General features: G+C 40.8%; 1 protein-coding gene across 4 annotated transcripts in view; it reads left to right on the forward strand.

Annotated features, from left to right (window-relative positions):
* Positions 1 to 298: 298 nt before the first annotated feature.
* Positions 299 to 27915, forward strand: part of col7a1 (collagen, type VII, alpha 1) — a 62088-nt gene continuing 34471 nt past the window's right edge. For all 4 annotated transcript variants that reach the window (XM_044349687.1, XM_044349690.1, XM_044349689.1 and 1 more), the window contains exons 1-51: positions 299 to 790; positions 8170 to 8242; positions 8356 to 8536; positions 8632 to 8788; positions 8883 to 8976; positions 9078 to 9236; positions 9431 to 9588; positions 9937 to 10066; positions 10172 to 10291; positions 11898 to 12053; positions 12552 to 12671; positions 12780 to 12929; positions 15232 to 15348; positions 15758 to 15904; positions 16052 to 16177; positions 16292 to 16438; positions 16685 to 16807; positions 16987 to 17253; positions 18565 to 18708; positions 18861 to 18992; positions 19210 to 19356; positions 19586 to 19708; positions 19801 to 19950; positions 20042 to 20178; positions 20315 to 20441; positions 20535 to 20678; positions 21321 to 21490; positions 21764 to 21799; positions 21965 to 21991; positions 22085 to 22129; positions 22243 to 22362; positions 22446 to 22517; positions 22609 to 22644; positions 22740 to 22793; positions 22945 to 23019; positions 23249 to 23362; positions 24809 to 24835; positions 24935 to 24988; positions 25098 to 25169; positions 25253 to 25312; positions 25767 to 25802; positions 25885 to 25929; positions 26344 to 26379; positions 26489 to 26533; positions 26666 to 26701; positions 26843 to 26878; positions 27015 to 27047; positions 27163 to 27234; positions 27345 to 27404; positions 27610 to 27645; positions 27731 to 27811. In XM_044349687.1, coding sequence (XP_044205622.1) covers positions 8179 to 8242; positions 8356 to 8536; positions 8632 to 8788; positions 8883 to 8976; positions 9078 to 9236; positions 9431 to 9588; positions 9937 to 10066; positions 10172 to 10291; positions 11898 to 12053; positions 12552 to 12671; positions 12780 to 12929; positions 15232 to 15348; positions 15758 to 15904; positions 16052 to 16177; positions 16292 to 16438; positions 16685 to 16807; positions 16987 to 17253; positions 18565 to 18708; positions 18861 to 18992; positions 19210 to 19356; positions 19586 to 19708; positions 19801 to 19950; positions 20042 to 20178; positions 20315 to 20441; positions 20535 to 20678; positions 21321 to 21490; positions 21764 to 21799; positions 21965 to 21991; positions 22085 to 22129; positions 22243 to 22362; positions 22446 to 22517; positions 22609 to 22644; positions 22740 to 22793; positions 22945 to 23019; positions 23249 to 23362; positions 24809 to 24835; positions 24935 to 24988; positions 25098 to 25169; positions 25253 to 25312; positions 25767 to 25802; positions 25885 to 25929; positions 26344 to 26379; positions 26489 to 26533; positions 26666 to 26701; positions 26843 to 26878; positions 27015 to 27047; positions 27163 to 27234; positions 27345 to 27404; positions 27610 to 27645; positions 27731 to 27811 — 4998 coding nt within the window. In that variant the 5' untranslated portion in view covers positions 299 to 790; positions 8170 to 8178. The remainder of the gene's footprint in view (positions 791 to 8169; positions 8243 to 8355; positions 8537 to 8631; positions 8789 to 8882; positions 8977 to 9077; positions 9237 to 9430; positions 9589 to 9936; positions 10067 to 10171; positions 10292 to 11897; positions 12054 to 12551; positions 12672 to 12779; positions 12930 to 15231; positions 15349 to 15757; positions 15905 to 16051; positions 16178 to 16291; positions 16439 to 16684; positions 16808 to 16986; positions 17254 to 18564; positions 18709 to 18860; positions 18993 to 19209; positions 19357 to 19585; positions 19709 to 19800; positions 19951 to 20041; positions 20179 to 20314; positions 20442 to 20534; positions 20679 to 21320; positions 21491 to 21763; positions 21800 to 21964; positions 21992 to 22084; positions 22130 to 22242; positions 22363 to 22445; positions 22518 to 22608; positions 22645 to 22739; positions 22794 to 22944; positions 23020 to 23248; positions 23363 to 24808; positions 24836 to 24934; positions 24989 to 25097; positions 25170 to 25252; positions 25313 to 25766; positions 25803 to 25884; positions 25930 to 26343; positions 26380 to 26488; positions 26534 to 26665; positions 26702 to 26842; positions 26879 to 27014; positions 27048 to 27162; positions 27235 to 27344; positions 27405 to 27609; positions 27646 to 27730; positions 27812 to 27915) is intronic.

Consider the following 27915-nt stretch of genomic DNA (forward strand, 5'->3'; position numbering starts at 1 on the left):
GAGGAAGGTCAGGTGATTCTATTGTTATAGCCGACCCTACTTCATTGATTCCACATGTGGGTTCACTTTTATCATTGCACAGTTAAAAAAAAAGAGTCATCAAATAAATAATACAAGTGCAGCTGTAATTTGGGGGAAAAAAGTTTTGCAAAATATAAAAATAGTATGGTAGTATTTTTATTGTCATCTTCTAATTTCCTGTTTCAAATCCATGCAAGCTGAGTGTTAAGCCACGTGGGCTGACTGCATAGTTAAAGACAATCTTCGTGAATTTATGTTAACCCTGAATGTGCTGCCTTACCTGAAAAAGTAACGGAATCATATAGGCAACATGTTTCTGCTCCACATGGTTACATGGAGAGCTTGCAGGCAGTGGCAGGGAGGGACAAGAGGCAAAGAGAATGAGGCTGGAAAAAAAGAGCAGAAAGAGAGAGTTTAATACTCCCCTTCAGGCATCCGAACAAGTCTGGACTGTTCTGCTGCTGCTTGTGTTGTGTTCAGACTACGCTACGTAAGGCGCCCTCGGCAATCAGAAATCGAGTTTTGACAGTCTCCTCCAGGGATGCAGCGACAGGACCTCAGTTATTGAGCTACAGTGGATGACCGAGGAGTTGCTTCGTGCTTTTTTTTTTTTTTTTTGTGAAGCTGTGATACTGGACATCAGTGACTTGTGAATAACTGCTGTGTGGCCAAACACTGAGCGGGGAGCGAGGGCTGGATATGCCACAGGTGGAAAGGTGGGGAGCGGCAGGCAGTGGCCCGGTGCACGGAGCAGAGATCCTCTAGTAAGGTGAGGCAGAGTCGGACAGGTGAGAGTCTGCGCTGGACTCTGTGGGAGCAGTGGTGTCTGATGTGCATTGCTCTAATGAAGTTACATGTATGGGGATGGAAGAATTGGAGTTCTGCACAATTTTCTAGCTGCATGTTTGCATTAAAGGCAACTGGATCGGGACATTTAATGCGATGTGACAGGTTTGCTCTGCATGCACATGCTGGTAAGCGATAACTCGGAAACTGTATATATAGAGCACTTGTCTTTAGTCAGCGACACACTACTCCTTAGCCTGTTGCTTTCCCTGCAGCAGAAGACTTGACTTTGAACAAGACCGAACAGAGCATTCATCGCCTCATGTTCACGCTTCCTGAAATTAAACTGTAATAAAATAACCAGCTTTGCAGCTCAGATTATCTCAGTCTAACAGACAATCCCTCTTGGCTACAGTATGTGGCATTTTTTAAAGAAAGAGCTATGATCTGGACAGAGTCTGTAATTATGCTCCTTTACTCTTGCCTGCATTAGTCTTCATTACAGTTGCACAGGACAACGGGGGGGAGTGTACAACCATGTTGACCTCAACTGAACTCATTTAGTGAGAAGGCATTATTACTCCTGCTATACACCCGTGATGCATGGTGCACAGAAGAAAGGAATCTCACTCCTCCACTTCCTCCTCTGATTTTTTTTGTCCCTTGATTGGTTTCAGTTGTCTGCTCCACTTCTGAGGGCATCCATGTCTTTGCTGTGGTTTGGCTCACGCAACTGCAAGAAATTCCCCCTGGTCATACTGTATCTGGATTTTTTAACAGTGTCTCAAAAAACCTTTACTAGGACTGATTATTACATGCTTCCTCCCTCTCTCCCTCCCTCCCTCCCTTTCTCTCTCATCTTTTCATTCACTGCATTGTCCCAAGCATGCTTGGTTGAGTTTTTGGCGTGCCACCCTGGCAGGGGATGGATCTGGACTGATCCCAAGTGTGTCATCTATGGAGGACTGTTCCTGGTTACTGTGTGTTTGATGTGTTGTTGTCTGTATGTTAGGGAACATATTCTATTGCCCTCACTTCAGCTTTAGTTACAATATTACTTTTTAAGGGTGATACTGTAAACAATTTTAGGCATTTTTTTGGAAAAATGATGAGGAGAACTTATATTTTGAGTGGATGTGAGTGCATTTGTATTGTTACTGGTGCTGAAATGACGCTTAATCTGCATTTGGATTGGATTACAGTATGAGCCAATAGATTTTGACTTTTTGTCTCTGTTCATTCATGTTTTTGAATGAGGGGGATAACCCATTGATACGTGTAGTTATTTCACTGATTTAGTCCATCTGGCTTTTGTTAACAATAATACTAAGCTTGTGCAATACTTTAATAGGGAGGATAAGATCAGAGCCTCTTTTGAAACTTGTTCCAGAAAGGGGTCACGGAAGATTTTCAAAAGCCGATGTTTTTAGTTTGGTGTTTTTTTTAGTTTGGATTAGGAAATGAACCGATAATCTATTATTGGCGGATATATGAGATGCCATACTTGACTGGAGGCTAGAGGTCAAAGGTTACAGGATCAGTCCTCCTGGTTTTTGACTCCTAGACTAGGCTCTTCTTCTTGCTACCACCAGCTTTTCTGGTATCAAAATCCTGGTGTATGTGAGCATTTTTGTGGGAATCTTGGGTAATCTACTTTGACACCTCGCCCTCCTTTGTCCCCTCTCGTCCCCTTCATCCCCTCGTCCACATGTGTCACTCTCTGTCCATGGACTGATGTTAATGCTCAGGGAGCCTGGCTCTTACACAATCCTGCACTCTGTCACATTGCAGTGGCCTGTGGCCCGCTGCCCCCCTGGGAGAATGGCATTTCTACTAAACCACAACTCTGTGATCCTGCCTTGTAAGCTTTCAGAAATCATAGCCCAGCCTTTGTACAGCTCTCTCCAGAAGCTCTGGGATGAATCCTAATCTCTTTTTCTTCCAGTTCCTGAAAAGTCCTTTTCTTCCTCTGTCAGCACTCTTGTATACAGGTCGTTGTTTTACTGCATGTTTTTTTTTTTTAGGATAGTTCTAAACATTGCAGTGCTACTGTGTCATTGACCTTTAAACCTACATGTTTAGTTTAATTCCCAGGTGGTCTGTGATGGGTGTGGCCATACCCATAAGCCAGTTACTTCATCCTTTTAAAATTCCAGGTGTGGAGGCCCCAGGAATGTACTGAATTAAGACTTGCTGAACATCTTTAAATATGCTGTAATAAAAAGTTAATACCAGTCAGAAGAAATGGGTTACTTCCACAACTGATGAGTGATTTAGCCAGGGATTTATTGCTATAATTATTTGAATATATTTACACCAGGAGGACTGTAAGAACACACAGATGAGGATGTGGCCTCAAAATATAGTGTCAGTGGGTGTGTATTGGGAGTGACAGGAAGAGGAAGAAGGGAGGAGAAATCTGTTTAGTGTGATTCTTTCAACATTTACTGCCACTTCTTTTAGTCTTCAGCTGGTGTTCTGAATGGGCCTTCAATCATTAATGCCTTTCAATTATAATCTGTTAAATTAGCCAGCATGTAACTACATAGAGCACTCTAAAATAGACTGTGGGTGAAGGTTGTGGTATGAACACCTGGCTTACATAATGAAGCCAGAAGTAAACACATTTTCATTAGATTCCATACAGTAAAAAAATAATGTGATGTGGTTTGCCGGGGGTTAATTGTACATGATTTCATTTTATAGGTGTTTAAAATAAATACTTGAAAAGGGAAAAGGAAATTAGATTAGGACCATGTGCATTATGTGTGTGCTGCATGTTTGGGGCCAAAACTCAGAAAATGTCAGGTTTGTGGGCTCTTCATTTTAGCAAGAGAGCAAACATTTATGGGTAATTATGAGCTTCTGGCTTCAGGCAGTGTCTGAAGTTTTCATACTTCAACAAATTCAAAGAGGGCAAGGCCAAGTAACTTTTATTATACAAGTTTTTAGAGTTTGGCTTCACTGTATGTACTGTATACAATGTACTATGTGAAAGTAGTCAAGCATTGTTATAGAAACTCCTGAGTCCCCCTGAATCTTTATGTATTTGTTAAAGGAATAGTTTGATATCTTGGAAAATAAACTTATTTGCTGTGTTGCAGAAAGTTAGATGACAAGGTTGATACCACCCTCATGTCTGTAGGTAAGTATATAGATACAGCCAGGGGGCTTACCTTAAAGACAGAAGACAACCTGGCTCTGTCCAAAATTCACCTACCAGCCCCTCACTAATTAACATGTCTTCTCATCCAACTCTCAGTAAGAAAGCTTACAAGACTGTTCCCCATAATGACTGACTATCCCTTGAAAGGACGACAGATCCTGTTTATCTTCAGGATGGCTAATGATGGGGAGGCTGTAATAGCCATAGTAGCTGTAATAACTTTGATATACAACACTAATGGGATGGTCTAAGTACTACAACAATGGTAAAGACCTTTAATGTAGATTTCTGTCTGATGCGAATGTTATCAAGACTGTCAGTAAGTATGAACTGCCGTTGTCTTTCATGTGGGCTGGTTCTGAGGCCCTCCTAGAGTAAGTCTGGTTTGGGTCAATGTTCCTACAAAATGCCAAGCAATGAAAGCGGCCAAATTCCAGATGGTGTTGATGTTCCTTGCATTCCCACAGGCTTAGAAAATCACTTCTATCTGCTCTCCTGCTGCTCTCTTTTATACATTTGGTTTCATCAACCTAAGTGGTTTCTCATGGTTTTGCTCGTCACAGTGTTTACTGTAGTAACCATAGCTCTACAGAGTAGATCAGAGGTTGTGTTCTTTGGCTCAACATCTGTCAGCTATTTGCAGTAGCCTTCCCCTTCGTGCATCACCTATGTAAAAAAGTGAATATGAATGGAGGTTGTCATGACAAGAAATGCTCTCTGGTAATATATATCCCTCACCAGATTGACGCTGTCACTGAAATTAGATGACAGTCATAGTTTTTGCTTGTGGCTTGCAAGCTGAGGTGGATGACACTGTGTAAGACCTGCATCCTTTGTGTCTCAAATAACATCAAAGATCTTCTTCAAAATGGTACATATTGTCCATAGAGTTATGCCATGTGCATTCCAGACACAAGCAAAGACAGACAAAGAGGAAACACTGAAAACATTTTATTTCCAAAATCTGTGAGTTGGAGTTGATGACTAGAGCGAAGAGTGATGGTTTAATGATGATCCTCATCACTCCTGAAGATTAAGTCACCTAAAATACATTTTTAGGTGACATTTTTCAAATTCTATGCAAAAACTGTGATAATTTCAGAGAGTAGTGAGGACAAATTCTGGCTTTTTGATGTAGACTCTGACATTTTAGTACCGGCAGTTGAAACTTATGGAATTGTATCTGCAAAAATGTGTATGGTTCAAATATCTTATATCAGTAATGGGTAATTGCATCAGCTTTCAACAACAAGTTTTTTTTAATTAATGGTGCAGGAACAGCACTATAAGTAATTTATCTTCATCCAACATTCATACATCTGGTAGATGTATGAATCTAGCCGCCAGGCCCCCCCGGCCCACGCCCACCTAATCTTTAGCTAACTTTATTGCTTTCTCTAGTTTACAGTAACACATTTGATACACATGCAAGTCACAGAGAACCTCTCTAGCTGACATGCACTAATGCCACAGAAAATAGCTTCCATCTGTGGGTTCATTCCTGGAACACAATGATCAAGAACACTTAGTCGCATGGTAAGCTGAACACCTTTTTAATTTTCACTATTTGAAAGACACAACAGTTTTTTGATGAAAAACAGATGTTTCTTTTGTATTGTCATCTTAATTCTAGTCAAAAGGATGTTCTGATGGGACAGAAAAACCCCAGAAATACTTCTTGAGTTGTTACAAATCCAGGATTTTGCTTTAAATTCAATTCAGATGACATATCGCATATAACATAATAGAGGAAAACACAACTGGGCACTAATTCAATTCAGATAACACATGGCATATAAAATAAAAGAGGAAACTACAATTGAGAAGATCACAAAAACCATACAAAGCAAAAAAGTTAATGGAGTAAATAACAACTACAAGCTGTGTGCAGTAAAATATAAACAAATGATACCGATTAAATTTGTGCTGTATGAATTTGAATAGTGAGTGAATTGAATAGTGAGGGGTCAGAGAAGAAAGAAATCAACTCTCAGACTTCAAAAAGGGGGACCTGGGCCAGATGCATAAATGATGCATACACACAAAAACCATGCTTGCACCATTTCTCACACATAAACTGATATTTATAAACACATATTGTGTGGTGAGAATGTGCCTCACGCATTCTTCAGACCAGGCGTACACATGTTTTTCTAAAGCGATCTGAGGGTGATATGATAAGCTGGAGATGAAATATAAGCTGAGATGGAATCTTTTAATAAAGCGGTTTGTTTTGGTTGATAACCAGCTGCACTGATTGTGTGATTATTATTTTTTTATTTTTTTTGCGTTTACGCAGATATTTTAAAATGCCAGTCAAAAGCACATTTATAAACATGACATTAATTACTTTTGTGTGATTAATTTTATAATTCTTTTAATTTACCTAGGAGTCAACATTTTATTTTGCTGTTAATATTCTTTTTATTTGATCCTTAGTTGTGTCACACCGTGTAAAGTCGGTTTGAATATATCACTGCTGTCGATGGTTTACAGGTCCATGTGATGAATTAATGATATGGACGATATAAACAGCCTCACCGCTATGCATAATGGTTGTGCATAATTACAGCTGTTGGAGAACTTCGCTGGTGTGACACAATTGGTGAAACTGCACTTTTTCTTTTCCGTTTGTTTCATTGACAGGTATATAGACTGGTGGAGCAAGCGGCAAATTGATATGAAAACAGCTGGTTCAGGGCGTGGCTTCATCCATTTATGGCTATTTGTGGGAGTGGAAATGAGGCTCGTGCATGTGCGCCTAGTTCCTCAATGACTGAGATTTATAAAACAGAACCATGCGTACGTGCAGCTTTATAAATCTGATGAAAAAATGCGTATGCATATTTCTGTCTTTGTGCATACACAGTTTTAGTCATGAATCTACAGTTTTATGCATCTGGCCCTAGGTATCTTAAAGCTTTGATGTTGTGCTTTAGAACTGCTGTGAATTTCTCCGTGTTTACAGTCGTTCACATCTGAAAACATTTCCCGATAGATGCTATCATGCACTTTTGTCTTTCCAGTTGAGTAATATAATCTAATCTGTGTTGTAAAATGAAGCAACGAGAGGTCACCGAAAAGTAAGATGGGGAAAGCTGAGGGTATCAGACATCTTGCTTATTACTTCCAAGCAGAAGTGTTGAACTGGTGTGTTGCTGACCAAAGATATTTCATTTACCATCACAGGAGAGAAAGAAAACCAGTAAATATTCACACTTTATAAGTTGGAACAGCTGTCATTTTTGGTATTTTTGTTTGAAAAAAAAATCATGAATCTCAGAAATAGCAGCGGTTAGAAGCAGCAATAGCTTAAATTGGTGAAAGCATTGGTGAGACGATGGTTGTTGCATTTTCAGATTGAAATGCAGTGGCCAGTAAAAGCAGTTAGCAGCCACAATACCAATTAGCTGTGGCAGTAGAAGTAAAAGTGTGTAGATTTATCATTTAGTAGACTACTCTGTTACGTGATCTACATTATGTGGTGTCATTATGGTTTAATTCCAATATTCTTACCTTAATTTACACTATGAGCTCCATATTTGGTCATTATACAATCTTAAAAATGACATTCAAAGTGATACTACAATGTTGATACTGACCCTGAAACTCTAAAACGTGCAAATTGAACTTGGACTTTAAAGCAGACTTGTGAAACTAGACCAGTGCAATAAAGGAGACTTCAGTCTGTAGTTAGACAGGCATTTAGAACAGGCAAACATGTTCAGAGGGATTAGGCTGACAGGCAGAAAATCAAAGATGTAAGGTAGATAAAAACAGGTACAGGCAGGAACAATTTCTGCAACTTTAAGGCAATTGACAAACAGCAGTGTTGCATTACCCTCGACATGTGCTGGGGAACAAATGATTAATGTGATGCAGCTGAACAGGAACTTGATAAGATCAGGTGACTAGCAGAAACAGATTATTCAATGGGGACGACTAGTGACAGAGTAGCTGTAGGATGGCAGTGTTTCATATAACAGAAGATGGTTACAAAACACAAACTAGCATAACCTGGAGATACAAGGAGAGGAGGAGGAAGGGCAGTCAACAACAATACCTCTCAAAGCCTGCAAGCACGTATATAGTACATGTTAATGTTTAATGTACATTACGTTTCAAGATCCCAATTTTTCATTTTTTTCAGACTATTGTACAAAATAAAAAGCTTAATTTATCCTGTGTGTTCTCAGGTTGTGAAGATGTGGAGCTGGGTATTCCCTGTGACAGTCCTGCTGTCCTCTATGAAACAGGCTGAAGCTCAGGGTAAAGTGCCAGTTGTTTAAATCAAGTCTATCCTCCTATCCATTTTTTTTTGTGTGTCTCTATCTGTACATTTCTCTTTTATGTGTTCACATCTATTCTCCATCACTTTGCAGGCAGTTGTAATAATGTGCAAGCAGCAGATATTGTTTTCCTGGTTGATGGGTCTTCCAGTATTGGCAGAGCTAACTTCCTTCAGGTGAAGGGCTTTATGGCTGGAATAGTCAAGCCATTTGCCAACTCTGTCAGCGAGTCAGGGATACGGTTTGGGGCCGTACAATACAGTGACACCTCCAGGTGACTGACAGGATCAACATTTAACTCACTTCTTTCCTGTGCATGCAATGACAGAGCAGAATGATGTGTATTAATGCAGATTTTGCTCCCTCCAGGGTTGAATTCACCTTTAGCACGTACCTGAATGGCACTGAGCTGGTCAACGCTGTACAGAATCTGAACTATAAGGGTGGAAATACGCGCACTGGTGCTGGACTCAAATTTGTTGCTGATAACTTCCTCAACCCTTCGTCCAGTCGGAATGTCCCAAAGGTCTGAAGAACAGCCATTCATTGACATGTGATAATTGCAAGATACCACTTATGATTTTTCTAAATTTTCCTATGGGTCCTCCCTCTTAACTCAGATCACTATCCTGATCACGGATGGGAAGTCACAGGACAGTGTGCAGGAACCAGCACAGAAGCTGCGCAGTCAGGGAGTGCATGTTTTTGCAGTTGGTGGGTGTCCCTCTCTTATTCTGAACATTTTGGCACTCTTTTAGACCTGCTTATGAACCAATTTTGATTTTTTCACTCTGCCAACTTTTTGTGTTCGTTAGGTATAAAGAGTGCAGACAAGAATGAATTGGCTCAGATCTCCTCCCAGCCGAGCAGTGATTTCACTTCCTTTGTCGGGGACTTCAAATTGCTGAACACACTTCTTCCTCTTGTGAGCCCTCGAGTGTGTTCCAAAGCAGGAGGAGTCTATGCAAGCGATGGTATGTGTGCTAACATAAATACCACGATGTAAGATTGGTATGCTAACACAGGCACACCTTCCCATTCATTTGAATGAGAAAGTGTGTCCAAACGTTTGACTGGTACTGTAAATGTAGCGTATTATCTCACAATGTCAACCTGCATTCATTTTATCCATGTCTCATCCTGCTTCCAACCTCTCCTCTCCTCTCAGAGGCATACTCTGGTCCGTCAAACATTCAGTTCACAGGCCAGACGTCTGACTCTCTCAGGTTCCGCTGGAGCGCTGCAGGGGGGCCTGTGAGTGGCTATGTTGTCCAGTACGTGCCACTCTCAGGCCTGGGTCAACCTATCACAGCAGAGCTGCGTCAGGTGAGCCAAGGCATTGAAGGATACTGTTTTGATTCTTGGAGAAGGGCAGCAGCACATCGATATGACCTAGATTGACGTAGCTAATTGCAGTATTAAGAGCCAAAGTCAATCCTGCTTTGTGAGAGAAACACGTGCCTTCAGGCTAAGTACAAATTTGTCTAATGGCTTGATCCTTTTCATGTAGCTGTTGTAGAGATTAAAGTTTGGCAGAGAACAGAGTGAGATTCCTTTCTGTGTACCATGGCAGACATGATGAAGACAGAGGAATGCCATGGATCATGCATCTATTTCAGTCCTTCACTTTGCAAAAACTTGTTTCACAAAGATGACCTCTTTCTCTCCTTGCAGGACACCGTTTCTGCCAATCAGAGGACCTTTACCGCACGAGAGCTGAGGTCAGGAACCGACTACTTGGTAACTGTCATTGCTCAATACCCCAACAGTGTGGGAGAGTCTGTCTCTGCCAAGCAACGAACCAGTAAGTAAAAAGTAGAGGACTCAAATGTCAGCAGAGAGACATTTGCCAAATTGCCAGCAAGACCTCTCACACATAAAACAGATCCATAAATGTCTTTTTTCCTAGGGTCCTTGCCAGGGGTCTCCAGTCTACGTCTGGTGCAGGCAGGCTTCTTCTCTCTCTCTGTTGGCTGGGATCAGCCTTCATCTCCTGTCCAGGGATACCGACTTACATATGGACCACGAGGTCAGACACACACCTGTTTCTTTCACTGCCTTTCTTACATCTTAATGCATTCCTGAATATCTCTGTTTTATCTGTCTTTCTCTCTGCCTTTCATCTAACTTGTTCATTTATGTTTTTATTACATGGATAGGACATCATATCTTTCCTTAAGAACTCAGAAAACTGCAAAACTTTTGTTTCCTGTTAAGCCCATCGAGGCAGAATGAAGGATTATAGTGAAAATGGAGGAAAAGAAGCTACAGTAGTCAATAACAGTTAACCTGCTTATGGCAAGTTGGAAACATGTTGAGAATGTTAAGCAGTCATAGCTGAGTAAGGGGCACACAAGCTTCTCTAACACCTCACCTCCCTCAGGCATCAGCTGTCAGTAAGGTTTTTTTTATTGCCCAATCATCATCCAACATATCAAATACATTTTATCATCACCACTCTTTTAAATGAAACAGACATTTACTTGGTTTTCACTACGGATTGTGAGTACTTTTGTCCCTACATATTTAAAGACAGGGTGTGGCATGGATCATAACAGTGTCAAAATGTCTGAATGTTTATGCCATGATTCAGGAGAGAAAAGTGGTCCCTGAGGGCAGATGTAAAAGGTTTCTCCCACCGAACATTTGGCAGGAGTGCCAGTCTCACATGGAGCTCCTCTTCTGACTATCTAGGCTGGCAGTATGTGTGAGAGAGTATTTAAATTAAGTCAGTCTGTATTCTGTAATGAGAGGTGTGCTGTTTGTACCTGTTTCTGTGTCTGCTGGTTCTAACAAGCATGCACCTTTGACACTGATAACTCAAACAAACAAGACGGATACTGACAGAAACAGATACCAAAGTACATGACATACACATGCATGCAACTTGGGGCTGCAACTAACCATTATTTTTATTATCAATTAGTCTGTTGATTATTTTCTCCATTAATCGATTAGTAGTTTGGCCTATAAAATGTCAGAAAATTGTGAAAAATGTCAATTGCTGTTTCACAAAGCTTAAGAAGCAACCTCAAATGTCTGGTTTTGTCTCAGCCAGCAGTCCACAAACCAAAGATATTTAGTTTACTATCATAGAGGACTACAGCAACCAAAAAGTATTCACATTTAAGAGTCTGGAATCAGAGAATTTTATCATTTTTTCTTTTAAAATGAGTCAAAATTATTTATCCATTATCAAAATAGTTGCTGATTAATTTTCTATCAATCGTCTAATCAATTAATTCACTAATTGTTGCAACTCTACATGCAACATAGACTCACTCGCCAATGATGCACGTCTTTCCAACCCAGTATCACACCAAAGCGTCTAATACACCTGCTGATCTTTCATAAAGCTCAAGACATATTGTGCTCATTGCAGTTGCAGAGTACATTATAAAGCTCTGAACAATGTTATGAACAGTTGACCGGATGTCATACTCGGAGATTATGCTCTGAGATGAGAATGAGGTAAACTTAATGTACTGAGGACATATGCCATATTTTAGCAGCTTGTTGTCAGCTAATTTGACAACATACAGGCAGTGAACAGTATAATTTGTGATCGCTATTAGCGCACTAATTAGTCTTCTGCATGTCTATTTGCCCTGTCTGTTTTTTGACTGGAAGAGTAGGTCAGCCAGCAGCTCAACTGTTGGAGCAGTCTCTGTCTGCAGACTCCACATCTGTTACCCTGGAGTCACTTCAGCCCGACACAGAGTACGTCATCAGCCTCTACCCCCTGTTCCCCCGAAACTCTGCATCCCCGTCCATCCTCAACGCTCGTACATGTGAGTCCAACCTGTGGTCCTCTATTAATACCCTTGTGCTGTTTTTTGGGTGGCTAATTGGAGGATAGGCAGTTCGCTCCTCCAGTCTGCATGTCGAAGTGCCCTGGGCATGATACTGAACCTAAAATTGCTCCCGATGCATCGTTGTGTGAATGTGCATTAGATTAGATCCTGATGGGCAGGTTGGCACCTTGGGTGGCAGCCTCTGCCATCAGTGTATGAATGTGTGTGTGAATGGGTGAATGTTGACATGTATTGTAAAGCACTCTGCATGGTTGGAAGACTAGAAAGGTGCTATATAAATACAGTCTATTTACCATTAATGATGATTATGAAAGCTTGTAATTTGATCAGTCTTAATCAGTAATACAGCTGTAAATTTAGTAATAAATTTACAAGTCATAGATGTGGTATTTGTACTTGATAGAACACATAGTGGAGGTTTCAATTAGTAAACATTCACAATGTCTGTGTGTGGCATGTTTTTGCATGCGTCAGTGCGCCTTGAGGCAGTGCAGCAGTTATCAGTGGAGACGGCGTCAGAGGGCAGTGTTCATGTGCGGTGGAGAGCAGTCGCTGGCACGCGAGCCTACCGTCTAGTCTGGGGACCGTTTACAGGTCAGACAACATCAAACACATCAACATCTTTTACTCTGATTATGATTTTTTTTTTCTCCTGATTTGTTTTAATTATGTTTCATGTGTTTTGTTTTTCTGTCTACAAAGGCCGGAATGTTGAGAGTGTTGAGGTTGCTGGTGACACTCAGTTTCACACTTTGTCCAGACTTCAGCCAGACACTGAGTACATCCTCACTGTCATCCCGCTGTATGAAGGCAACACTGAGGGCCCTGTAGCAACGGCCAGATTCAAGATAGGTGGGTGTAATTCTAGGTATTTACCACAACATCAAAGCTCAATCTCTGCTATTTGCTATTCCATTTATTTTTTTGTACTTTTATGTTTCTAAATCAGTAATTGTAGTGAACCGTATACTGTACAGCATTTATAAGACTGCTGTTTGAAAAGATGCTTGTTGTTTCCAGTGAAGCGACAGGAAACAGAAAGCGAAGATAGAAAATCTTCCTTGCTGTTTGTCCCTCTTCTGAAAACCCACACGTGTTACTCTTTAGCTCTGTTTAAGGAACACTTCCAGCACACCTACACACTCATTATACACGCACACCATCTGTCTCTCATGAGTAATGCACATATGGCGTCACTTCAGTCGGACCAGTATTATTTGAATGAAGTCTGAGTCACTGCAGAGCCACTGTACTGAGCAGAGAACTGGCAGACATGGAGGACTGAGAGCCCTTGTTTGCCCTAGTTCTGCCATCAAAGATGAGAGATGTATACACCACACTAACTTAAATTTAGCTGAGCTTGTTTCTCCGATGTTTGTTCCTGTGTAAACCAGTAGGTTTACAAGTTAGTTGTGTTTGTTGCTTGTGATGAGACATTTGTTCCTACTCATTAGGAAAAAATGTGTTGACTTTTTTTTTCTTTCAGTACAGCCCACATTGAATGACTCATATTTATTTACAAACATGTAATTAATATATTCATCAGCACCATCAACGTGAACAAAATTCATGATCTTGGAATATACTTGTTAAGCTTTGTACATGAAGTCCTTGACAGTATATATTAAAGACTGTGTTAAAGTTAGATGGAAGAAAGTTAAAGTTCAAAATTCTCATTTGTCTTATTTATGGCATTTAATCATGCAAAGTATGTACATGAAGTAAAATCCTCACTTTTTTACTGTCTGACTCTCACTGGCCTTAAAGGGACATCAGTGGGTGCTTATTACTCAGACATGGGCTTGTAGACTTTGTTCTTTGACCTTTGAGCTCCCCTAACGACACCTGCCACTTATTCATTGATGTATGCTCATCACATGTGCAAGAAAAGAGAGAAAGTGTTTGTCTGTCTCATGGGGATGACCTGTGTGATGATTTCTTGCTCTTTGTCACATCATGCATTTGAACTTCACCCATGCATTTCTTTGAAACACGTCCACGTATTGTGTCTGAAATGAAAGATGCATTCTCCAATTTATTCAGTTGTCAGTGCTATAATATTGGCATCCCCTCAACACTGTAGTCTTTGTATCATTTTACAAGAGATTTCTGAACCCTAAAGATAAGAAAACCACCACCACAGTTCTGACATAGATATGTGCAATATGTGTATGAGAATATGTTTAAATACTGTATTTGAGTAATGTACAAATTAATTTTGGGTTTGGAAGGGTTTCAAAATGGCATGCATATCCATGATCACTTACTTAGTTTACTTCTCTTTTGCTTTGCACTGGGATCACTGATATCCCCAGTTATGTCAAATAAAAAAGCTAAGTTGCTTTAAGCCTCTGTAAACAAACTTTATTGTGAACAGTGGATCACATGACTACAGTACTGTATGTGTAATGTGAAAGGGGTCACCCTGTCTCTACAGTGTTTCAGTGTTTTTTTTAACTAATTGTTTTGGTTTTACAACCCACAACCTTACTATTTGGTTCGCTCTCACCGCTCCCATCAGCAGATGTTGTCAGCAAAAAAGCTCAGATAAACCCATTGTACACTGTATACTATCTGTGATATTCCCCACACGTCATACTTATATCATTCTACAGATAATATATACGATATGATATGAGACACTGTCTGTTGCACTGAGAGCAATCATCTTCCCATGAGTCCTGTAATTGTCTGCCTTCAGCATAAGACATGATGCTGTACTAAGTTAATGTGTCAGGGTGTGACATGTTTGCAAGCAGACCAGAATTTGTGGCTACAACCCTGCAGCTATGATGTGTTTTTAAAAGCGTGACTCAGTTGAAATGTCAGTAGTACTTTATAGTAGAATTCTCTCGAAGTTAAATGAATTCTACAGGTTCAACTGACTTCGAAGTACTGCAGCAGGTATGTGTGTAAGATGGCAAAAATACAGATTTCCTTTCATTAGCATTGTTTGAGTTTATAGTGAATCAAAATGTATTTCTACAAATAAATCAATTCTATAAATTTACTGTTTGTCAGTTAAGGATAAAGCAATGATATCAACAATGCAGTTCTAAATGTAATATTTTTCACTGATGGATTGATGGGAAAAGAGCTTTATTTATTACATGTTACATAATTACATACATATTATATAACACGCTTTCCTCAGAGCGTCAGGAGCAGCAGGTCCTCAGAGCAGCTACCACTGGACCCTCCTCTATCCGCCTCACCTGGAGAATCATTCAGTCCTCTCAGGGGTATCGCCTGGAGTGGAAGGAGGGGGAAGGTCAGATATACATAGATGTCACACACACACACACACACACACTCACACCCATGCTCAAAAACTCATGTACTAATAGCATATGAACTCATATAAATGACTGTACTTTTAAGTAGGGCTGGGCAACATGAATGTTATTATTATGATCATAGTGATTTTGGTATCTAATGAAACCTGCAACAATTGCAAACCTAAAAAGTCATTGAACTCCATAGTAATGAAATTGTTTCAGATCTCATTTTTGAGTGACTTCAGGTTGCATAATGTGTGCCCTGATGACTTAATCATTATCTCTTTACTGTGTTATTTGGTTGAAATAATATTGCATTATACCCCACTTTGAAGGTACAGATAGTAGGAAGTATATACATCCAACACAACCACCTACAACTGATTGCTGCTCTGTCTCCAGGAGGCCGTGTCCAGACGCTGTCCTTCCCTAGAAGCACCAGCAGCTATGAGCTAACAGGCCTTCAGCCCAACACAGAATATGTCATCACCCTGTACACCCTGTTTGAAGGTCGTGAAGAGGCCACACCTGTCTCCACCACATCCAGAGGTCAATGACCCAGCCAGGGGGCACTCTAAACTCTGAATCCATTTTGGATTGATTTATGGGTCATGAATGTGCTGGATTGCAGTTCCGAATGATTTTTTTGTACTTGAATAGATTTTTCATGACTGTCCTAATCCTCTGGTGTTACAGAGGAACAGCCAGTCGGGAGGGTGTCCAACCTGAGAGTGGTGGAGTCTCTGGGCACCATCGTCAGACTTGGCTGGACTGGTGTTGCTGGGGCCACACAATACCGCATCATTATCCTAAACACTGATGGTAGACTGATTGATTTTATTGATTGTTTTATTTTTCATTTAGATTTCTTAGTGCCCAATTATGGATGAAAACGTGTGTGAGTATAGTGTTGCTGTGTGCTTTATATCATGACAGCGGGAACAGATGAAATTCAGGTTATCCCTGGAAACCAGACGACCCTTGACCTCAGAGACCTGACAGTGGGGGTGTCTTATGGTGTGAGTGTCACAGCACTGGTAGGAGAAAATGAAGGAGACCCAGTGACTGTCTACATCAAACCAGGTGAGGCGAAAAGTGACAGTGCTCAACGAATACTGTGTATTGCTTAATGTGACATGTGGATCATTACCCAACACGTCTTGTATGTCTAAATATTAAAAAAATATCTTTGAGAGCCCATTGCATTGGATGGAATTCCTGATGTGCAACCATTTCTTTGTCTGCGTAGTTGCCCTAGAAGGGAAATACTCAAGCCTGCTTTCTTAAAAAGAAATAGAGATTGTCACAAGAGTATGTCCTTAATTTCAGAACAAGGTGCTGGCAGAGTGACTAACCTCAGAGTGACAAACGCAAACAGTCGGAGAATTCGAATTGCCTGGACAGGTGTTACTGGGGCAACAGGGTACAGGATTACTTGGAGACAAGGCAACAGTAAGTTATGTGCTGAAAGGAATTTGTGAGGTCATCATTTTGAATGCTGTTTTGTCATATTGTATTTTACATCACATGATCAAACCTGTTGAAAAAACAGGTGACAGATTCTGAAGCTGACTTTGAAGCTTCATATCTTCATTGGCTTATTTTATATTCCTTCTTGCTCTATGTTGTAGGTGCGGAGCAGTCTCGTCTTGTGGGTGCAGACATCTTGGCTTTCACTATAGATGGCCTACAACCAGATCAGGCGCTGATGATTGGTGTTGCAGCTGTGGTTGATCAGCGCGTTGGAGAGGTGGTCACACTTTCTTCCCGGACTAATCCCCACAGTGGATCAGTGTCTGGCCTTCAGATCATTGACGTCACATCTCGGACAATACGCATTGCATGGACGCTCTCCCCTAGAGCGACTGGCTATAAGATCACTTGGCGGCGTGATGATGGTAAGCAATGATTAGCATTGGCAAGACAAGTTTACTTGTATAGCCCATTTCAACAGCAAGGCAATTCAGAGTGCTTTACATAGAGCATAAAAGGCATCAAGACAGAATATAAAAGCAACACAAGGCAATGTAAAAAAGACATTTAAATACAGTTAAAAAAGTGTTAAAATTTGGAAATAAAAATAAGCTAAAATAGAATAAGACAGATAAAACAATAAAATAAAAATTACAGTGCAGTGTAAGATATTAACCCTTAACCCTCAAAAGTCTTCAGCTGTGATTTAAAAAAAACTGAGAGTTGCAGCAGACCTGCAGTTGTTTGGGTGTTTGTTTCAGATGTGGAGCATAAAAACTAAACCCTGCTTCTCCATGTTTAGGGGACAGAAAGCAGACCTGTCCCAGACCACCTGAGAAGTCTAGATGGTTCATAACGTAGCAGTGGATCAGAAATGTATTTTGGCTCAAAACCGTTTAGTGCTTTATAAACCAACAGCAGCAGCACCTGTGAAGACACCATTACAGTGGTCAAGTCTACTGAAGATAAATGCATGGACAAATTTTTCCAAATCCTGCTGGGACATAAGTCTTTTAATTCTTGATATATTCTTCAGGTGATAGTAGACTAACTTTATAATTGTCTTAATGTGGCTGTTGAAATTCAGGTTTGAGTCCATGACTACACCAAGATTTCTGGCTTGGTTTGTAGTTTTTAACATTCGATCAAAGCTGAGTGCTGACTTTTAATTACTCTTCCTTGGCTCCAAAAACACTTACTTCAGTTTTGTCTTTGTTTAATTGAGGAAATTTCTGGCACATCCAATCGTTGATTTATTCAATGCACTTACTCAGTGCTTGTATTGGACCATAGTCCCCTGGTAATATGGTTATGTAAATTTGTGTGTCGTCTGCATAACTGTGGTATCATATTTTGATGTTTTCCATAATTTGAGCCAGTGGCAGCATGTAGATGTTGAACAGAAGAGTTCCCAGAATGAAGGCTCGGGGAACTCCACATGTCGTTTTTGTCCGCTCAGATGTGTAATTACCTATAGACACAAAGAAGTCTCTGTCTTTTAAGTAGGATTCAAACCGATTCAGTACTGTGCCAGAAAGTCCCACCCAGTTTTCCAGTCTGTCTAGTAATATGTTATGGTCGACTCTGTCAGCATTAAATCCTTAAAGAAGATACATCAGTACATGATACCAGGCCAACATAATGAATACTACAGTAAGTGGATTTGGGTGGTGATTTGACTGTCAGCCTCTTGTTGGAGAATTTCCATCTTTCTGCAATGTTGTTGCTTGTTGCAGGAGCTGAAACAACTCGTAATGTGGCTGCTGATGTCTCCTCCTTCGTCATTGATGGACTACAGTCAGATTCTGCCTACAGTGTGTTAGTTTCTGCACTGAGTGGCTCTCGAGAAGGAAGTCCTGCCACTCTGACTATCAGAACAGGTACCACACTGAATTTGTCAAATGCACATTTTTGCTGTTGTCCTGAGAATATTGAGAAAAAGCTTGTATATGAGCAGGAAAATACAAAATACAGTAATTGGGACTATGTAAATAAAGAATGCTTGAAACATGTCAACTGTCTGTACTGGCAGAGTCAGATCAGTCTGTGGTCGGGACGGTGACGTCACTGCAAGTCCAGGAAACCCGGGGAGAGGTTGTCCGAGTCACTTGGGTTGGTGTGCAGGGAGCAACGGCTTATCGCGTGTCTTGGAGGAGAACAGATGGTAGGATTATTGCTGGTCTGTCTTTATTTTGTGATAAAATCTCATAAAGTTTTATAGATCTCACAGCTCATTTGTAAAGTTCCCAAAGTTTCCTTTAAACCATGCATGCCAGGTCAGAGTCTGACCTAAATGAGAAATAAACGATTTCTGTGATGGATATTCTATGGCTGCTGGACTGTGTTCAACTGCTCATTGCTTTGGCTGTATGCTGCTGTAGGTGGTGAGGAGAAGAGTCAGCTGGTCGGAGGAGACGTGACAGCAGTGGATTTAGACCGGCTAGACCCTGGAGCTCAGTATGAGGTGCAGGTCAAGGCTTTAGTTCAGAACCGAGAGGGAACCCCTGTGTCTGTCAGAGTCACCACACGTGAGTCCTGTCTTCCTATATCCCAACAGTAATCCAGGGTTCCCACAAGCCTTAAAAATGATCAAAAGTTTTTCAAAGTGAATGACAAAAAATACATTAGATACATGAAATGAAAGGTCAAATTTAATGTGTTTATGTGCACATTATTATTATTATTATTATTATTATTATTATTATTATTATTATTATTATTATTATTATTATTATTATTATTATTTGATCGATACAGCTGGTCCCCCACTACCCACCACAACTTTACAAGTGGCAGAGATTACCCAGAGTTCTGTGCGGCTGGGCTGGACTCCACTACAAGGTGCCAGGGGATATATTCTACGCTGGAGAGAGGAGACAGGTGAAACATATTATTAAACATCATTATATGTTTTATTGCAGACATTAATATGCAGCTTTACAGTCTTGTGATTATAACTTTACATTTCTCAGACACTGGCCGAGGCCAGTCTGTTACGCTCCCGGCTTCATCCAGCTCTTACCAGGTGACTGGGCTTCGTTTGGGCCGTCGATACCGCTTTACCATACAGCCCACCTTTGAAAGTGGACTGGGAACAGAAAGCTCTGTCGATGAACGCACTGGTAACATACTAACATGGGTCTATTAATAAACTCAACATAGTTTTAAACATCTTTGGATACCTCACTTACTCATATACTTCTACTTCCACAGTGTGTGTGGGCGGGCGTTTGGATGTGGTGTTCCTGGTGCCGGCATCTACGGATCGGATAAACCTTGCAAGTCCTCTGCGTGCACTTCTCACTAGTGCAGCTGGGTCGATCCACACCATTGGACCCCGCGACTCACAGGTACAAATAAGTCTCAAAACTGGGCATGGAGAGATACAAGGCTGGTATAGCTCACATTATCTATGGGCATGTAAATGTTTTGCTTATGGCCTATTGTGAAATGCTTACATTTGATTTCGTTTTCTGCTTGTTTCAGGTGGGAGTTGTTGTGTATGGTTACAGACCCAAAATATGGTTCCTGCTTAATCGTCACAGCAGGTTTGACACACTGCTTCAAGAGATCCAGTCCACACCTTTTGATGAAAGCCCAGGGAATAATATTGGTCTGTTTTTTTCTCACTCTTTTCTGATGAATATCCTTACTGGTGTTGTCCCTCACTGAACTTAGTTGTGATATTGTCTGTCTCCCTCTGCAGGCCAGGCAGTGACTTTCACCCAACAGTACCTTTTGACCCCCTCAGCTGGACGGAGACCGACGGTCCCCGGTGTTGTTGTCATCATTGCTGACAAAAAATCTGCTGACAACCTCACTCTGGCAGCCAGTAATCTCAGAACTACAGGTGTGCTGGAGCAGAGCAGCAAGCAGTCATATTCTTATCATCTTTAGAATGAAAGTTAGGGTTTAGCTTCACTGGAAGTAACTCCCTGCCCCTATACGTATGGTTGGCTGTATGATAGAAGGCTTTGTTTAGCATTAAGTTCATCATCCACTAACCTGGTTCCAGATCTCCAGGAAATTAAAAATAAAAAAAATTATTGATTATCAGGTTAATCAGCTACAGACATGCATGTAAAATTCTCTTTGAAAATATTTCACATAGATTGTCTTAAAGCTGCAATGTGGGACTTTTGTCACCCCCTTCTGGCAGTGAGAGTAATTACAAAAACATTGTCGACATTGCTTATGTCATAGGCTCTGCCGTAGCCTACTCCGTTGCTACTGTTTCGGCTGTATAATGGTGGATAAATAGTTTTGAGTGTCACACAACCCCTGTGAAATGGCTTGTTTCACTATCAAAATTTGATCCATTCAAGTTAGCAGAGGGCTAAGCGGAGGTTAGCCGGCTCAGCCAGCATATATATATGTATATCACATATATATATATATATATATATATATATATATATACACACACACAAACCCCCAAAACCCCCAAATCTGTGTCTGTTCAACGAGAAAAATCTGTTGGTGTTCTTGCTAGGTGTGACAGTATTAGCAGTGGGTGTAGACCGGGCGAATACTGATGAGCTGCGTCGGGCATTGACGGATGGCAACACCCGGAACATCCTGTATACGCGTGATGCAGCACAGTTGGACACACTACATACTGGTCTGGCAGACTTGCTTTGTGGTATTGCCAGAGTACCAGTGGTAAGAAGAAATCTGGAAAAAGCATTTATTTTGTTCATAATTATGTTTCTCACATTAGAGACATCTCCCACTATTGTGATATTGCTATATCTATCACACTCTTTTCAGCATTATTTCTTCACCAAATGAAATCTTAAAGTTGGACACAGATTCTGATTTGTGGTATTTTAGTTAAGGAACCGGCATGGGTTTAAATGATTGTAATAAAGGAGCACTCAAGGACAAAAGGCTCACTCATCTCTGCTTAATGTTTCTGTCTTTGTTTCTGTCCAGACCGGTCCAGACCGGTGTACCGTTCAGTGCCCTCGGGTGAGTCATTCTGTAACTGCACCTCCATACTGTATTATAGCCTTTTTCATTCAGTTCAGTTTATTAAATAAACTCAGCTCCAGCTCTGAGGATTATACTGGACACTTTATGACTACCAGAAACATCCTTAAGCTCTAAATAAGTTTAATCTTTATCATTTTTCAGGGTGAGAGGGGAGAACGTGGAGAGAAGGTACAGTGCAGAAAGTAGCTCCTTTTTTAACCACTCTTCTTGTAATACATATTTTCACCTGTTTACATGCCATTTTTTGTTGGACTGCTATAGGGTGACAGTGGCAGAGATGGTGCAGCTGGACGCAAGGGAGAGCCTGTGAGTCATTCCTCATCATTGACCCTGATGTTTCTAAGTGGCAATGTACTGATTTTTCAAAATATTATTTATTGTACATCCTAATAATGTATCCGTCTGTGTTTGTGATGCAGGGTCGCGATGGTTTGCCTGGGAGGGATGGCCCCAGAGGCCCTGAAGGACGCCCAGGTCCACCAGGCCAAACTATCCCTAGTGAGCCCTCAGCAAGGGTGAAAGGTGAAAAGGGGGAGAGAGTGAGTACAGCTAAGGTCATACCAATATTACACAAACTTTCCCAATCAGGACTGACTTAACAATCAGTTTGTTCTCTTTCTAGGGTTTTCCTGGTGTTGATGGGAGTCCAGGGTTGCCAGGACGACCAGGTTCCCCTGGAAATGTAGGAGTCCCGGTGAGTGCAGCCAAAACCAAAAACCAGGGTACTATTGGATGAATTCATGTTTTATTAAAATGATCAATTATGTTGTTTTATTGTCCTTCAGGGTTCACAGGGCATACCTGGTATCAGAGGAGACACAGTGAGTAACCCTCTGTTATCCTGATCCACAGAGTTGTTAGGTAGACACTTAAATATCAAGCACAGTGCTTCCTAAGTCTTTTTCTATTGTTCTAGGGTGAACCCGGTGTGCCAGGGTCACCAGGGTCAAAGGGCGATAAAGGTGAAAGGGTGAGCTGAGTGATCATTTCTAACCTTTTCCCTAATCTACCCAAGTGCGTGTGTAGTTTGTTTGTGCCAGTTTGAAAGAGACAGAGAGCAAAATGATATGTAATATAATATTTGTGTGTTTGTTCATGGTACTTTCTGCTGTTGTTTTTAGGGTGAGCCAGGTTCAGCTATATCTGGAGGGGGTCTTCCAGGGAGGAAAGGAGAACCAGGCATCCCAGGAATACCGGTAAGAGGCAAACTGGAAAGCCTAGCACAAGATCCATCATCAAGATCCATGTGGCCACAAAGTGATAACAAATGAAATGGTCACATTTAGCCTAAATCCCACAGACACTCTCATCTGTGAAAAAATGTCCAACTGCAGCAGAGAGGTCAAAATGTGTTGGAAAATTTTAGATAATGAATCTGCAGCCCTCATTTCTTTATAACAATTAGTGTTTATATTATGTGTTAAGGGTGCCCCTGGTCGGCCAGGTAGCGACGGAGCTAAAGGTGCTGCTGGAGTTTCAGGAACGCCAGGTCAGGATGGTCGTCCAGGGATACCAGGAGCACCAGGACTCTCTATCAAGGTTAGCCTCCTCTCCTGCTTTGATCCATTTCACTTAATTTAGAAAGTAATGCTTTAAATATTTGTATATTTATGTCAGCTCTTAAAGAGTAAATGTAAAAAATAACTTTTTGAGAACAATCAAAAGTTTGTAAAAATCCCAAATGGTAGAAAATCAGAAAGGTGAAGAATTGAAACTTACAGGCAAAGTACAAGCTATTTGGTTGGATAAAGCTGGACTCACCAGTGTTTCTCCTATCCCTTTAGTATCTTAGAGTGTAAAAACATATAGACCTGGTGGATTGACTAACATTAGGATATTGTGTTAACTAACTAATTTAATATTGCATAATGGATACAGAATTTTAAATCATTGAAATAGTTCCCCTGCTGTTATTGGTTGCTGGAAACATCAGCTTCAACTATTCATGCTGTTTTATTGAGCTTCTTAGAGACATTATACTGCATGTACAAGAAATCTTTTTACAATCGGAAATACATATGAAAGTCTATCTGTTCTTTTAGACTAAGCTCATAAAAAAGAGATAATATTATCACCTTTAATGTTGTTATGCTTTTAAGTTGAGTAGGCATCGACTACACTGTATTCAGATTATTGTGAAAACAGATATTTTTAAAATGTATGCTTCACGATGTATACTCCATTAATGCATTCATTCATTTAGATTTTTACATACTGCAGAATAACTGTGTCTAAGACTTATTTCTCTGTAGGCATTTTAAAGACCTTAATGAAATCTTTATGAAGTCTTTTGACTCTAACAACTGGTCTAAGATGCAACTGTTGTTTTAAGACTTGCACACACGGTGGTAGCATTGAGCCACTAACTTCCTCGGTGGAGGCTCAAGCATTTACTGCATGTGCTCACAAATCTGATGCTTGAGAGATTATTTTTGTCACACAATATCATATCAAATGTATGTTTTCTAATTTCAAAATGTTTTTTTAACAGATCTTAATGATTTTTTTTCCAAAAAGAAATTTTGATATTTAATTGAGACAGATACTGATGGTGCATATCTAGTGCATATCTGTGAAGACATTTATCTGGAAACTCACATGAATCAACTTTTTATAATTTTTCAAAATATGAATTGTCATTTCCAGCAAACTAGCAATACAGTACAAATTCTCAACAATGTAAAAAAAAAGATTTTCTTTCTGTGGATTTAAAAGAATTTTGAATCAAGAAAAGTATGATAAATTATTTGACTTCTGATGAACGATGATTACATATTTTTATAATTCAGTATTCTACCTCGTCTTGTATTTTCATGTAGCAGTTTGTCCTAGTGTTGAGATATTATATGGAGCAGCAGAGAGGTGGCTTGTTTGTGTATGAACCATGCATGCATACACATGAAGCACATCTACCTCTCGAGTAGGTTATCATAGAGAAACTTTATCCTTACAACGATGTTCTGCATCTTCTCTCTCTTTCTGCAGGGAGACAAGGGCAGTACAGGAGAGAGGGTGAGTCACACCATCACCAGCTTGTCCTCTCACTGCAGAGATATCCTGAGGAATATGCCAGCATAATGATTCTGAGCTGTTATCTCTCTTTGCTGACAGGGACCTCCAGGAGTAGGCAGCGGGGTGGCTGTGAAGGGCGAGAGGGGCTCCCCAGTAAGTGCCGTCAATCACTGACAATGTGCTGACACGTCCAGTTTGCAGATGAACTCTGTGTGCATGCGGGGGTGTATTTTGCATTTGCTAATTGCATTTTTATTATCAGGGTATTCCAGGATCTCCAGGGGATCAGGGTTCTAGAGGGCTTGCAGGACCACAGGGCGCCAAAGGAGACAAGGTAGCTGCAGATTGATTTGGTGTATGAGTGGATGAACACGTGGGTTGTTTATCTCAGAGACATGGCCTGTGGTTGTTTTTCAGGGTGATGGTGGTGTTGGGCCGCCCGGACCAGTGGGCAGGCAAGGAGAGCCCGGGGACAGGGTAGGTCAGACACACAGCGGTTATACATCGACGGCTGAAATTGTGATGATGAATCCAGTTTTTGCAGAATATTAACACAACAAATACTAGAAAGCAGTGACCGCACTTCTGATAAGGCTGCACACTCTTCCAAAGTTGTTATTTAAAAATGTTGAAACTGCATCTGGATCCAGATCTGTGGATATTTGAATTGATTTTGTTGCTGTTATGCCACGTTTTAACAAAATGCCCTCAAATTCAAGTGAAAAAAAAAGATTATTAAGTGAAATTTGTGGGAAGACTGATGAAAGTGGTTTGCAAAAAATTCGCAGTGAGAGAAAATGTAAATGGAAAGATGTTAGTCTAAGGAAAAAACAATCGCTGCTATACCTCACAGTTCACTAAATTTAATCAGAATCTCTACTTGGTGGAGGTGTTAAGTGTATGTCTTAAGAGTCATGCTGATGTCTTTCAGGGTCCTCGTGGGTCTCCAGGAGAAATTGGCAGCAAGGTAAGATAAAGGTGAGAAAAATTACTTCTGTTGTAAGGTTTAAATGGATGAATGACCTCTCTCACTCTCTCAATCCTGATAGGGCGACCGTGGACAGCCAGGTGAGCCTGGATCACAGGGAGACAGGGTGAGTCACAAGAAGTGAATCAGTCAAGCATGCACGTGTGTGTGTGTGTGTGTGTGTGTGTGTGTGTGTGTGTGAGAGAGAGAAAGAGAGAGTGCATAGTATATTTACTGTGGTCCACATTCACAGATATAGCAGCAGGTTTAGTTAACTTGTTAACACTTCCTATTCTAAATCACTGTTGCATGTTTACAGGAAGATCATTTTTAAAAAGTTGATTAATGTGTAGACGCAAAGGTCAGATGCAGAATGGCTGCTACTTTTTTTCTGTAAGTTACTGGTATTGATGGGAAAATTCCAGTTACAAAGGATGCTTAATAGTACAAAATTAACATCTTTCATTGAGCAATTGTATATGTACATTTTGTGATAGATGAGACTACTTAGCAAATTTCTCTGACATGTGTCCCCTTGTAGGGGGAGAGAGGATTGGTTGGTGAAACTGGGGAGAGAGTGAGTACAGCAGTGTTGCTTTAGTTTATGATTTACATGAGTTCAACTGTTAATATATTTAGTTTCAGACACGTTTTGTACTTTTATCTGAATAATGTTGTCTTCTCAGGGGGACCCAGGGAAACCAGGCCTCCCAGGAACACAAGGGTTGAGAGTAAGTTACAGACTGTCATGTAGTTTTGGCTAATGACATCAGTGTATCCTTTTTGTTTCATATTTGCTGCCTGAGCTGACTACTATAAATGCACAGGGAGTCTCATGAATGAGTCTTTCCATTTGTCATCAGGGTTTACCAGGGCCCAGTGGACTGGAAGGAGAAAAGGTGAGACTGATTCAATTAAGTGTAATCGTGAGGGAAGCAGCGAGTCAATAGGAACGTGATTCCATCGCAGAACATTTCATAATCTGATGTAATGAATTTCTAAGCAAAGATGAAAGAACAAGTGAACGTGTCTGTTCCCAGGGAAACAAAGGCGAACGAGGGGAGGCCGGCAGAAGTGTGAGTTATCAGATAAGAAAAAAGAATCATGAGAAATAATAATTCATCTCTTCTTTCATTTTGCATATGCACTTAATGTCAACGACAGTCTTTGTCTGTGGTGACAAGTCTTGACTGTATTATTCATATCATCCAGGTTCCAGGTTTGGCAGGACAGAAAGGGGAACGGGTAAGCTATCACATTCTGCTCTCATACAACCACTCAGTTTAACAGAGCTCGCTGTGCACTGACTCCTCTATCCTTCACTCTGATGGGTTTCCTCTCCTTTGCTCTTCTCCCACAGGGTGAGCGAGGCCTCTCTGGTACTGAGGGGCAGAGGGGAGAAAAGGGAGAGCAAGGACAGAGAGGAGAGAAAGTGAGTAACCGTGGGATGATAATGCTGCAGAAAATATGGATTTGTTTGCTTGTGTGTGTGTGATTGTGAGAATGTACACATAGAAACTGACCAAATGACATTTCTTAAAGGGGGCTCCAGGGTCAGGAGGGTCAGGCGTGCTTGGAGCTAAAGGAGAGCCAGGAGATCGAGTAAGTTCGGACTGAAATCGTCATAACACCACTCTTTATCAGAAGAGCAGATGGTGCAGTCATAATGTTTACAACTGCTGTGATATATTCCTGAAAATAGCATCCATTACTTATGAAACATTCCCCTGTGCCACCTGTCAGTGTAAGGCGTGCCCTAAAACCACTCAAAACCAAAAAATACATAAAACATGTGCTCTACCCTCAGGGACCTGCTGGTATCAGTGGAAGGCCGGGTACCAAGGTGAGAAGCCTGCTGTGTTTTCTTAAGCCTCTCTGTTTATTCATCTTTATTTGATTGCTAAAGTGGTCTTGAAACTGTTCTTTAGGGAGACCCAGGTGAACCAGGGGAGCGGGGGGAGAATGGGCGGCCAGGAATCCCAGGAAAGCCCGGTCTTCCTGGGAAAGAGGTCAGAGTTCTTGTGTGTCTGATCTGGCTGAAACTTTCAACTCTTGACTGTGAAAAGTAACATGGTTTACTCTTCAACAGTATCTTCTCTCGCCACCTTTTCCG

The sequence above is a fragment of the Thunnus albacares genome, chromosome 4 (genome assembly GCF_914725855.1).
Source record: "Thunnus albacares chromosome 4, fThuAlb1.1, whole genome shotgun sequence".
Taxonomy (NCBI): Eukaryota; Metazoa; Chordata; class Actinopteri; order Scombriformes; family Scombridae; genus Thunnus; species Thunnus albacares.